This window comes from Daktulosphaira vitifoliae, unplaced genomic scaffold (genome assembly GCF_025091365.1).
Source record: "Daktulosphaira vitifoliae isolate Bord-2020 unplaced genomic scaffold, ASM2509136v1 Scaffold_3, whole genome shotgun sequence".
NCBI lineage: Eukaryota > Metazoa > Arthropoda > Insecta > Hemiptera > Phylloxeridae > Daktulosphaira > Daktulosphaira vitifoliae.
Genome location: NW_026099574.1, coordinates 23,524,738 through 23,538,754, shown reverse-complemented (window position 1 = coordinate 23,538,754; position 14,017 = coordinate 23,524,738). Strand labels below are relative to the sequence as shown.

Below are 14,017 nucleotides of genomic sequence, written 5' to 3'. Positions count from 1 at the left end.
CCTGATAAGGCCTTGTGTCCATCCCAGATTATATTATTCATAGGATAAATGAAAATTTTTATTTGTATTGATTAATAAATCGAAAATTTTGTTTAGTTTCATGAAAAGTTCTTATGCAAATTAAAAAAAATTACATCTTGATTTCATAATTTATGTGTAATATTATTTAATCATTTTTATTTCTTGAAATTTATTTTGTTGTACTTATATTAATTAGAGAAGAATGAAGAAAAGTTCAATATCATGGGTCTAAGTTTAATAAATGTGATTTCAAGATCAAGCACGAGATTAATCAAACCAAAATTTTTACATCTCAAATACTCACCTACTAATATTATTTGGTCTAACAGACTATCAAATATTTTTGAACCAAATACATCAAAAATCTTATTTAAAAAGGTTTACTTAACATTTTTTTTCTTTTATATTATTCAATCTTTATTTTTTAATTAAATAAACAATCCAGGGCCCTTATTTTTTTAACCATAGTCATTTTTGACTCGCAATATAATTTTTAAATAATTATATAAAAGTTAAAAACTCAGTTATTTATGTAAGAACTATTAAAATTTTTAAACAATTAACAGTATTATAAGGTAAAAAATTTTTTTTTTATAAATTAGTACATTGATTGTAATTTACCAAAGGAGCTTACATTTTGCTAAAGAAATTTTTTATTATAAGAAAAATAACATTTGAAAAAGATAATACAAACTTAAGTTTTCAAAAATATATACTAGTTATAAAACCATTATAAGCAAACTAAATCTACCACTGAAATTAATGTATACTAGCAAAATAAAATATTTTCAATGTTTGTTTTATTGTATTTTTAGCATTATTTAAAAAAAGAAAACATCTATTTTAACAAAAAAGTATTACAAAGGTATATTCATGGAAATAAAAATGAAAAAGATGGGAAAAAACCTATGGATCCTACAAATCCAATGATGATGAAAATAATGATGGGTTTTCTTACAGGATACATAATGTTATATTTTGCCAGCCTTTTATTACCAAACTCTTCAAATCCAGAGGTGAAATTTTTATTCTAATTAAAATATTGTTAAATAAGAATAAGTTATGTTATTTAATATTTACTCGATTATAAATTGATAAATTTTGGTAGGTTGATAATCACTTTAAATCAAGAACTTATTGTATTACAAGCTTTTAATTAACAAGTATACTCATCCCATTAGTACTTGTCCTTACATTATTATTGACCCATCAGAATTTTTCATAAGAAAAGTATTAAAAAAAATAATAAATGTTTATTTTTATAAATGATTAATCATACAAAATATGCTTTTTACATAGTCTAAGAATGCTAAAATAGTTTTAAAAAATAAAATGTGTGTATCATAAAACAACAATAGAAGTGAATTTCCTATTACTTAGAATTTATATTAATCTATTCATTGATATTTTTTTGAATTGGAATTGCCAATAACGTCCTAAATAAGCCTTATTTGTACAAGTTCTCACAAAGTAGATGCCACAGAAAGACAAATTGTTTCTTTATTTTGAGGTAACATTAGCTTAATTCTCATTTGCATATTAAATTATTTGTACTTTTTTATCCTATTTTTCAATTTTACAAGCTTTATATAGGGTAACATTATAAATGAATACTACCAGTATACAAACATCACTGAGATTTTAACTAAAAAATTGTCTTATCTAATTTTAACAAGTTGTAGTTAGTAGTTCTTACAACAAAATATCACCGTAACAACATATTGTATCCACCCCTTTGTATCATTGCACATTCTTCTACATTCCTTACGTTCAGAAGTTTTAAATCTTCTTGTACTCTATCCACCCATCTTTATCTAGAGCGTCCTTGAGGTCTCTTAATGTCAGGTTTCTATCTATTTATTGATCTAATCATTCCTTCTGATCTCCATACATGTCCCACCCAACTTATCCTCGTGCTCTTCAGAGATCCAATAATGGTAGGTTCCTTACAGAGATTATCCAATTCTTCATTGTTTCTTATTGGACCAAAGATTATTCTTAATATCTTTCTTTCAAACACTCCTAACTTTCCTTCGTCCGATGTTGTCGTAGTCCCTATTCCACTTGCATATAGAGCAATTGGTTTGGCTATGACTTTGTATAACGTTATTTTAGACTTTATAGATAGTAATCTTGATTTGAATAGTGGCATTAGACTATAGTAACATAGATTTGTTGCCAAAAGTCGTTTTTTATCTTCTTCGTGGCTATTAAGATTTTTATTGATCTCTGTACCTAGGAACTTGAAGCTCTGTACCCTTTTTTGTATTCATTTAAAATTTGTATTCATCAAATTTTAAATAATTAGTATAGTGATTTTGTCTCGAAAGTATCATATACATTATTTTTGACTCATTTATCTTCAAACCAATCTTTTTACTTTCACTTAGTAGGATGCTAGTTTTATTTCTCAGTTCATTATCTGTTTCGACAATAAGGACTATATCGTCAGTGAAAGCTATTACGGTTAATTCATTATTGTTGTTCATTTTTATTCCTTTGGCTTGGATTAGTATCTTTCGCATAACTGATTCTAATGCGATATTAAACAAAGCTGATGATAAGGCATCTCCCTGTCTAAGTTCGGTTGTTACTGGGAACTCATCTGATACCTCTCTTCCAAAATTTACTTTACTTTTGGACTCATATGTACATGCTCTTATCATTCTGACTAATTTTGCTGGTATTCCCATTCGGCTCATATAAGCTCAGTGGTTTATATAAGAATTATACTATTTTTCCTGCAAAGATCTCAAGAAAAAAGAGTGATCATTTGATTTTTTTTTTCAAAAGAATTAAACTAAATTATAACTCTAATAAATTTGATATTTTAGTAATATATGATATAACCCATGGCACAGTGGCTTGTAAAACACTTTTGGACACATCAAATTTAAGTTCAAATTTAATTCACTGAAGAAAAATTTTGTAACTTTTTTAGCTTCGATGCGAAGCGGAGAAGGTATTAATTTTACTATGATGTGTTTTTTTTTTTTTTTTTTTATGTCTGTTGCCACTTTTTCTCAGCTCTCACTGGACCGATTTCTTTCAAAAATACGTCAAAAGATCACAAATCGTATCTAGTTGAAGACATTACCCTTAAAAATTGAAAAAAATTCCCTCGTTCCCCGCAAATGGGGGAAATATCCAAAAAAATTACAAATTTAAAAATCGCTAATTTTCGAAATTTTTTCACTTTTTTTTCTTAAAACTTCCATAACTTTTTGAAAAATCAACAAATCAACATAATTTTTTTTTATACTAAAACCTTAGATATTTACCTTTCATTTGATATTATTTTTTTGAAAATCTATCACTTAACCTGCTCATTGGGGGGGATTTAAAATGGCAACTTTTTTACAAAAATTAATTTTTTCAACTTAATTTTTGAAAATGTTCCGGAAAGACTGCGTCCTTTAAACATATATCAAATTAAAGCTTATTTTATGTACTACAAAATGAAAAAAAAAAATTTGTCCCGACACTTTTTTTTCTACATTTAAACGGCTGCCGTAGTTAAAAAAACACTATTTTTGTGTTAAAATTTTCGATTTTCGATTTTAAATTTTCAACTTAAAAATGCTATAACTTTTTGAAAAATGTATATATCAGCACAAATTTTTTTTTTCTAAATACATTATAAGTACATCTTTCATTTGACATACTTTTTATTAAAATTGGACAATTTCCCCTTATATAGGGGGCGTTCAAAACTTAAAATATTGTAAAAAACATAGATCTTTTTCAACTGAACTTTTGAAAATGTTCCGGAAATACTGCGTCCTTTAAACATATATCAAATCAAAGGTTATGTTATATACTATCAAATGAAAAAAAAAAATTTGTCCCGACATCTTATCTTCTATGTGCAAATGGCTGTCGAAAATTTAAAAAAAAATGTAATGTTTGCGATAAAAATTACATTTTATCGGGATGTTTTTTGTACTTAAAACTGCCATAACTTTTTCAAAAATGAACAAATAAAAATAATATTTTTTTGTATTGAAACCTTAGATATTTCCCTTTCATTTGATATAATTTTTTTTGAAAATCTAACACTTATTCTGCTCACTGGGAGGATTTAAAATAGTAACTTTTTTACAAAAAATAACTTTTTCAACTTAATTTTTGAAAATGTTCCGGAAATACTGCGTCCTTTAAACATATATAAAATTAAAGCTTATTTTATGTACTACAAAATGAAAAAAAAAAATTTGTCCCGACGATCTATCTTCTATACGCAAATGGCTACCATATTGAAAAATATACTATTTTTGTATGATAATTATGGGTTTTGTATTTTATTTTAATAGAAGTTGATGTTGCTTTTGCAATTATCCATCAATTTTTTAAAATTAAACACTATCTACAGATTTGCATCGAAGCGTTTCTTATGATAGTGATTTTAATCACTGTCAGATTAAATCTATACTGGACCCTACTATGCAATGTCTCCACTATTTTTTTTTTAAATATTTCTGATACTTAAAATTCAACATTTGATATTCTACTTCCACTATACTTCTGATTAAGTTTGTAAAATTTTTTTTCATGTTACTACACCTAACAAAAATTTAAAAATTATAACAAAAGTTATTAAGTTTTGTCTGTAAGACTGTTCCACTCTGTATATATGGTATATATGATTGTTAGAAAGTCTATAAATAGTAATAAATTGAACAACAGTGTTATCAACTATAGACTTGAGGCATAGCAAAGAAAAATTACAATGAGGTTTTACAGTCTAAATTGTTTTTTTAAGTATTCAAAAGTAAGGAATCAGGTCAATTGTTTTAAACAATGTGAACAATATAAATTTTTTTCCTTACTGAACACTATATAACATGAGTACACAAATGAGTGCTAAAAAAAAGAATTTCAAAATAGAGTAGCTTAACAAGTTTTGATTTAAAAAAGGTAAAGAAGAAGTAATAAGAGGTTATCATCATCTATTAAAGACAACGTCTTGTCTTGTCATTGAAGCCACTCTTCTCTGTTCGATGCCAAATTCTTCAGTGAAACAAAAGACGCACAGTTCATGAGTTCGAGAATATTTTCAAAATATAAATTGGGCATGCTATTGGTTTCTTCCCAGTTATTTTTCCTTTGAAGATGTTGATTATAAAGTCATTGTATCGGATGATGTGTCCGATTAACTATATTTTTCTTGATTCAATCACCTTCATTAGCTATCTTTCTTCTCGTACTTCTTCTTGCACTTGTTCATTTCTTTTCTTGTCTATCCATTTTGTCTTAGTCATTTTTCTCCATATCCATAACTCTAATGTTTCTAGTTTGCTTCTGATTTTCTTGTCAATTGTCCATGTTTCACTTCTATATGAAAGCACACTTCAGACAAATGTTTTATCGAATCTTTTACATATGCCAATACTCAGATTTTTATTGGTGAGAAGCTGATTCTTGTTTTGGAATACGCTTTGCCAATGCTATTTTCCTTGTGATATCTGGTGTTGATTTGTTATTGGAAGCTATGATACTTCTAAGGTAACAAAATTCTCAGACCTGTTGTAATTGTGTATTGTTTATTTGTATACTAAAATTTAGATCGGTGTGCATTTTACTTATAAGCATTATTTTGGTTTTCATGGAATTTATTTTCATTTTAAATTTATCAAGTGCAATTGATAGAATTTTGAGCATATTATTCATGTCATGTTCACACTATGCTAAGATAACAATGTCATCTGCAAAGCAAATACAATGTATATGTTGACCATTTATTTTCACTCCATTGGTCTTCGTTTTCATTATATCTATGCTCATTTCAATGAAAGATTAAATAAATAGGGCAACAAGGGGTATTCTTGTCTCATTCATCTCCTTATTGCTGTTTCTTTTACCGATTCATTTACATTTATTTCTGTTCTTTTTATAAATTGAATATAAGCCATCTATCTTTCCAATCAATTCCTTTTTCTCTTAATATCTTGAATAAGATTTTCTAATCCACTTTATCAAAAGCCTTCTCTAGATCAATAAGGGGTAACAGGTAAAAAAGTAAAAAAAAATGGAAGTCATAGATACAAAGGGTCTTAGTTACTACTGGGTACTGTTAGTCTTTTTGAAAGGTGAAGGTTTAATAAGTCTGATGAAGAAATTGATAGCATATGGTAAAATACTTTTAAAAGTCAGTATATTTGTACAAGTTTTGTAATGTATTGAGTTTAATGTATAGAGAATAAGTGGATATCTAATTTATTATGTGACTAATCTGTACAGTTGGGTTGTAATACTAATATATAACAGGAAAAAAAAATTATAAATTTCAGGATATGCGGTATATATCGTGGAATGAATTCGTTCACTTAATGTTATCAAAAGGTGAAGTAGAGGAAATAATTGCCCATCCCGATTTAGATATTGTTACAATTAGGTTATATGATGGAGCTATTATCAAAGGAAGAAAGGTACATGTACTTAATTTTATATTTTATTTTTATTTTCATTTATAAATTGAAAAAATTGTATAATTATTGTTATCAATCAATTTATTATACCTATTATTGAGGAGATATTATTAAGTTTAGGTATAAGAATTTGTGTTTGGACTAAATTATTATTATATAGGTTAAGAGTAGAAAAAGCATTTTAATAATAATAAAAGAATTTATTAAGATATTAATTACTTTTTATTTTTTATAAAATATTGATTTGTTCATAAACTAAATAATAAATATGCTGAACTAGTTGTTCATGTTTAATAACCAACCATAATTAATAACAAGATTAAAACAAAATACAATTATACAATTAAATAAATATAAACAAAATGAAATTTTAACAAGGCAATAACTTATTATGAATAAAACTTTTTTGTTAATATTATTTTAAGGTATAAGCAAGAGTTACACAATAATCCTTCTTATACAATCTTATAACTAATGTTTGTATATTGTGAAAATATTTTATATTTTGTTTAATATTGTTTGTTTGCTTATTCTAGACTGATCAAAGAACATATCATATGAATATAGCCGATTTAGAACGGTTTGAACTAAAGTTAAGAGAAGCTGAAAATAAATTAGGTATTAAAGCAGGACATGGTGTACCTGTAATTTATGATCGATCATTAAATGCTCCAGAAATATTTTTATTCATAGTTTTAACTACTCTGCTCGCAATAGCATATTTTAGTAGATCTAAAGGAGCAAAATCTCCAATAAATTTTGATATGTTTGTAAGTATTTAGTATTTTATGTACTGAAGTATTTATTGTATATTTTGTTGTGAAAAAAAATTATAGTTATTTTTGTTAATACTGTTAATGTAAATTATAAATATTAATAACATTTAATTAACTTAAACACATAAAATCACAAATAATTTACATTTATTGTAATTATAATTCATAGTGAAAAAAAAATAAAATTTCACTAAATATTTCACTAAAAATGCAAACAATTAAAAATTGTTTTTTTTTAATAACAAAACACAAGGAGTTGATATTTTTTAATATAAATCAAATAAATTAATTGTGTTAGAATATTTTATTATAAAAATTATATAAGTTTTTTTTTTCTAGAGCCAAATAAAAAGAGCAAAATATACTTTAGTTGATCCATTGATAGGTCAAGGAAAAGGAGTTCGGTTTAAAGATGTTGCTGGTCTCAAAGAAGCAAAACAAGAAGTTATGGAGTTTGTAGATTACTTAAAACGACCAGAACACTACAAAAATTTAGGTGCTAAAGTACCAAAAGGAGCTCTATTATTAGGACCTCCTGGTTGTGGTAAAACAATGCTAGCCAAAGCTGTAGCAACTGAGTCGAATGTTCCATTTCTTTCTATGAATGGTTCTGAATTCATTGAAATGATTGGAGGTCTGGGAGCTGCTAGAGTCCGGTAATCATTTTTTTACATTATGCTCTAATATATATTTTAATTTAAAATAATATTCATATTAATTAATCATTTCATCTAATTTATAATAATTGTTATATATAATTATTATTAATAAATATTAACTTTACCATATTATAAATTGTATAAAATTTCAGTGACTTGTTTAAAGAAGGTAGAAAAAGATCTCCTTGCATAATCTATATTGATGAAATTGATGCTATTGGTCGTAAAAGATCTACCAGAGGACCTTCTGGTGGAGGAGATGAAGGTGAACAAACTTTAAATCAACTTCTAGTAGAAATGGATGGTATTGGGTCAAAAGAAGGTGTTTTAATGTTGGCTTCAACAAATAGAGCCGATATACTTGATAAGGTAATTTAATTTTTGTACTATTATTATATAACTTAAATCTATACAGTAAAATGTTACTAAAAAAATTGGAATATTATAGAATGGTAGTAACACACGCAAATAGAGTTCAAAAATTAATAAATAACAAAGTAAAATATTCAACTTTGTAGTTGAACATGTCTTATCAAATCTAATTTGATATAATATATTTTATAAAATAGGTTAAACATGATTTTTTGTTTTGAAATTTTGCACGGATTATTTTTAAATAATAAAAATTGATCACTTGTGTCTAATATTATTTAAAATTAAAACTATATTAAAAATAAAATTTATTTAAAACTAAGAAATATTAAACTCAAAAAGCCACAAAAAAATTACTAAAAAAATCGCGGATAAGTATTTTGGAAACAATGTTACCATTATCAACACTAAAAACATACACATAATGTATGTGTTAAGTAATTTTTTTTGTGGCTTTTTGAGTTTAATATTTTTTAGTCATAAATTAATAATATTTTTAATGCTAACATTAATATAGTTTTACAGGATCATTTTTAATTAGAAAAAATCTAATTGCAGTTATTCAATCAAAATGTAATAAAAATTAAACGCATTTTGAATAAAATATAAAATTAAGTATTTTAACACAAAAAAATAGCAACTTTTTAAATACGGTAGCTATTTTCAGCATGAAGACAATCCAGAGTTCAACATTTTTTTTTCTAATTAAAGTATATTACATAAGCTTTTGATTTAAGATATATATAAAAATGTCAGTATTTCCGGAACATTTTCAAAACTTAAGCTAAAAAAGTTAATTTTTAGTAAAAACATTACCATTATGAAATCCTCCCTGTGGGTAGGTAAAGGGTCACATTTTCACAAAATATATACCAATACCGATAACATCAATGTTATTTTAGTCATGTTATTATTGACTGATATCAGTTTGTTGTTTATAGCATTCTTGACATTTAGCTCTTCCTTTTCTACACTGGCAATTTTTTGTTATGTTAATTGTAGTTTTTCACACGTCAAGTTATTTATTTGGTGTATGTTGGTTTTCTTTTGTCTGGTGTATAATAAATAACCAAGTTTTGCTAATAGTCCATTCATTTTCTATGTTTTCGATTCTTGAAATGAGGTTGGTAATTCCTTGTATGTACAGCAGTATTCGTGTTTCTTTCTTGTCATCTTCTTTGTTTTCATCATCATTGTTAAAAGTTGTATTTTTTTTTCCACTTTCCTAAGTGTCTTGTTTATGTTTTTTATTGTATATCCAACTTGCAACAAGTCCGAAATGTCAGCTCATAACTGAAAACGTGGATACATCCGTAAATATTTCATGCAATACGACAATCCACGAAAGCTTCAACACATTCAGATTTATGACCAGTCAAAATTTTAACTATTATATAACTATTATAATTTTTTGTGACATTTATTTTTATTATGGAGATTGAAGGGAACGCTTATTATGAAGCTAATAGCATAAATGATATATATCTTGTGATATTTTGACGAGTAAAATTAGTCTATTAGAAGTGGAGTATTCGTGTTTATTGTGCCACACACAAGAAAAATTATGAGTAAAATCAACACTTTCATATCTATTCATTGAAGCTAATATTTATCTTATTAATACACTGGATATTTTAATTAATATATTTTGAAAACAATATGAGTACTTTTAATTTATCAATATTTTTTAATGTTAATTTTTTATTAATGAATCAAAAATGTACATGCATTACAGGTTTAATTATGTATCAGTCATTAGTTGGAATAAATTTTTTAGACATATAGGCAAATATAAATAATTTATATTTTAATTTAGGCTCTTCTAAGACCAGGCCGTTTTGATCGACATATTCTCATAGATCTTCCTACATTAGAAGAACGTAAAGAAATATTTGAGCAACACCTTAAAATTAAATTGGATAAGAATCCGAGTTTATATTCACAGAAAATGGCTCATTTGACCCCTGGTTTTAGCGGTAAGTTAAATAATATGAATTTTAATGACTAATTAGGCTGCATCTCCACCAATAATTTCTCTAAATTCTTTAAAACGCCGCCAGTCAAAAGATTTTTCACATTATACTGTGCTATACAATGTGTAAATCTACTTAAATATTTGGTACTTAATAATAAAATAAATTCTTATAACAATTCCTGAGAGCTATATAAAATCACAAATTTTAAGTTAAAAAAAATTATGTTTAAGATGGTTTAGAAATATATAATTGATCAAATATATTTTAGGAGCTGACATAGCTAACGTTTGTAATGAAGCAGCACTTCATGCAGCTAGGAATAAACAAAAATTTGTTGTAGAAGCCAATTTAGATTATGCTGTAGAAAGGGTTGTTGGAGGAGCTGAAAAAAGATCTCATGCTATTTCTCCTAATGAGAAAGAAATAGTTGCTTACCATGAAGCAGGCCATGCACTTGTTGGTTGGATGTTACCAACAACTGATGCTCTATTAAAAGTTACTATTGTACCAAGAACTAACGCTGCCTTAGGATTTGCACAATATACTCCTACTGAGCGTTATTTATTATCAAAACAAGCAGTAAGCATTATTGAAGAAATGATTTTATATCAAAATTTAATCCAATTATAAATTATATTTATATTTTATTTTTCATTAGTTATTTGAAAAAATGTGTTTGGGACTTGGTGGTAGAGTTGCTGAATCTATAGTGTTTAATAGTATAACAACTGGTGCACAAAATGATTTGGAAAAAGTTACAAAAATTGCAAATGCTCAAGTAATTTGTAAAATTATACATTATAAATTTGCATCATTTATAATAATTCAATTTGTGTAATGATCAGATTCGTCAATATGGTATGAATAATATGGTTGGATTGTTATCATTTCCAGAAATGTCTAAGGATAGTCCTAGACCATATAGCAATAAATTAGCAGCACTCATGGATACAGAAGTTTCCCATTTAATAGCAGATGCTTATTTTAAAACGGAAAATTTACTTAAAAAAAATTATGATAAACTGGAATTGGTAGAAAAACATTAATTGTAATTGTATTATCTAAATTCAGTTTATTAATTTAATTTCAGATTGCTAAAGAATTGTTATTAAAAGAATCAATTAATTATGAAGATATGGTAAAATTGATTGGTCCTCCACCAAATGGTGAAAAACGTATTGTTGAATCATACGAGTTTAATGCTTCTGCTAATATGAATAATGGAGAGCCATCTAACTAATTTAGCATAAATAAATGTTTAGTTACCAACAAAATTTTGTTATTTATTTATTTTGACCTAATAAAATTCTAAGCAATTTTACAATTTAAACTTAGTTCAACTTTATTTTAAATATAAAATTTTAATTAGCTTTATTCACCGACTAACAAATAATTTTTCCATGAAAATAGAATATATATTAGGCAAAACCACACTCCAGTAGGTTTTTACATCAACTTAAATTAGAATTTAAGTAAAAAAAAAATTGTTTAACACAAACTTATGTGTCTTTCTTCCTAATTACATCTATTTTAGCTTCGACGCGAAGCTGAGAAGGTATTGGTTTTACTAAGATGTGTTTATTTTTTTTTTTTTTTTTTGTGTCTGTTACCACTTTTTCTCAGCTCTCACCGAACGGATTTCTTTCAACGATACGTCAAAAGATCACAAATCGTATCTAGTCGAAGACATTACCCTTCAAAATTGAAAAAATTTCCCTCGTTCCCCGTAAATGGGGGAAACCTCCAAAAAAATTACAAATTTAAAAATCGCTAATTTTCGAAATTTTTTCAATTTTTTTTACTAAAAACTGCCGTAACTTTTTCAAAAATGAACATATCAATATAATTTTTTTTTATATAGATGCTTGATGTCTTTACCTATCATTTGGTATATTTTTTTTGTAAATTTGACCTTTTATCTGCCCACAGGGGGGGATTTAAAATGACAACTTTTTCACAAAAAATTAACTTTTTCAACTTAACTTTTGAAAATGTTCCGGAAGGTCTGACACTTTTATATATATCTTAAATTAAAGCTAATGTAATGTACTTTAATTTGAAAAAAAAAAATTTGACCTCTGGACTTGTCTTCATGGTGAAAACGGCTACCGAATGCTATTTTTGTGTGAAAATTTTCGATTTTATAATTTACATTTTTTACTTTAAAGTGCTATAACTTTTTAAAAAATGTATGGATCAATACAATTTTTTCATGAGAAGTAGTATTTATATACATCTTTCATTGGATATACTTTTTTTTTAAATCAGACTATTTCCCTATATATGGGGGGGCTTCAAATATAAAAAATGCATATAGAAAGTAGAACTTTTTCAACTTAACTTTTGAAAATGTTCCGGAAGGTCTGACACTTTTATATATATCTTAAATTAAAGCTAATGTAATATACTTTAATTTGAAAAAAAAAAATTTGACCTCTGGACTTGTCTTCGTGGTGAAAGTTGACATCAAAGTTAATAAAAAATTACGATTTTTGTAAAATAATTTTTCGAAATTTTTTTTACTAAAAACTGCCGTAACTTTTTCAAAAATGAACATATCAATATAATTTTTTTTTTTATAGATGTTTGATATCTTTACCTATCATTTGGTATATTTTTTTTGTAAATCTGACCTTTTTTCTGCCCACAGGGGGGGATTTAAAATGACAACTTTTTCACAAAAAATTTACTTTTTCAACATAACTTTTGAAAATGTTCCGGAAGGTCTGACACTTTTATATATATCTTAAATTAAAGCTAATGTAATATACTTTAATTTGAAAAAAAAAAATTTGACCTCTGGACTTGTCTTCACGGCGAAAATGGCTACCGAATGCTATTTTCGTGTGAAAATTCTCGATTTTATTATTTATATTATATTTAACTTTATAATGCTATAACTTATTGAAAAGTTTATGGATCCACACAATTTTTTTATGAGAAATAATATTTTTTAATAAACCCTTTTTCATTCGACATACTTTATCTTAATCGAGATATTAATAACGAACCAGCAGATCAAGTAGCTTTTTAAAATTTTAATTAAAAAAGTGTGTTTAAAATTAAGAAATTAATTTCAATAAAAATTAATTAAATAATTTCAATGTTCATATTTTATAATTTGTGATTATGTTTGAAATAGGACATAAAAATTGAATTTTATAGTGTTATTAAATACATGAAGCTTTGGCTAATTGAAATCGCACATTATTAAAATATAATATAATTGTTTTTTAATAAAAAGAAAAAATTGTATATATTTTTTCTCCCCTTCAATACTTTATTATTGTAAGTTACTGTAATATTACTATAAAAAAAATCAGTATAGTGGTATGCATCATAGTACTGAAAAACTAAAAAAATATCTGACAATGATTAACATTCTCTATCATAATAAAATGCTTCGATGAGAATCTATTAATTTTTTTTAGCTTCGATGCGAAGCTGAGAAGGTATTAATTTTACTATGATGTTTTTTTTTTTTTTTTTTTTTATTTTTTTTTTTGTGTCTGTGAACGCTCAATCTCAGCTCTCGCTGGACCGATTTTGATGAACAATATGTCAAAAGATCACAAATCGTATCTAGTCGAAGACATTACCCTCAAAAATTGAAAAAAATTCCCTCGTTCCCCGTAAACGGGGGAAATCCCCCAAAAAATTACAAATTTAAAAATCGCTAATTTTCGATATTTTTTCAATTTATTTTACTTAAAATTGCCATAACTTTTTTAAAAATTACCGAATCAATATAATTTTTTTTTTTATAGATACCTTAGATAATTACC

The 14,017-nt window shown here is 25.8% G+C and overlaps 1 protein-coding gene and 1 long non-coding RNA gene across 2 annotated transcripts in view; one reads left to right on the top strand and one right to left on the bottom strand.

The window, feature by feature from the left end:
* The first annotated feature begins 45 nt into the window (after positions 1–45).
* On the top strand, positions 46–11,562 carry LOC126903253 (paraplegin). Its single transcript, XM_050681347.1, has 12 exons — positions 46–156; positions 218–399; positions 837–1,037; positions 6,312–6,449; positions 6,986–7,219; positions 7,565–7,881; positions 8,037–8,253; positions 10,073–10,232; positions 10,501–10,811; positions 10,891–11,010; positions 11,078–11,263; positions 11,323–11,562. The coding sequence occupies exons 2-12, from the start codon at positions 244–246 to the stop codon at positions 11,470–11,472; spliced, it is 2,190 nt and encodes a 729-aa protein (XP_050537304.1). The 5' UTR covers positions 46–156; positions 218–243; the 3' UTR covers positions 11,473–11,562.
* The window catches only part of LOC126903288 (uncharacterized), a 44,337-nt gene continuing 33,113 nt past the window's right edge, over positions 2,794–14,017 (bottom strand). Inside the window, exon 2 of the long non-coding RNA XR_007703453.1 lies at positions 2,794–4,248. This is a non-coding gene — a long non-coding RNA (uncharacterized LOC126903288). The remainder of the gene's footprint in view (positions 4,249–14,017) is intronic.

Excerpts from the sequence above, each read along its gene's own strand:
- LOC126903253 (XM_050681347.1), top strand. The coding sequence starts at position 244 with ATGGGTCTAAGTTTAATAAATGTGATTTCAAGATCAAGCACGAGATTA. Across the intron at positions 8,254-10,072 it reads GAGCCGATATACTTGATAAG|GCTCTTCTAAGACCAGGCCG; the intron begins GTAATTTAATTT and ends ATTTTAATTTAG. Across the intron at positions 10,233-10,500 it reads TTTGACCCCTGGTTTTAGCG|GAGCTGACATAGCTAACGTT; the intron begins GTAAGTTAAATA and ends AATATATTTTAG.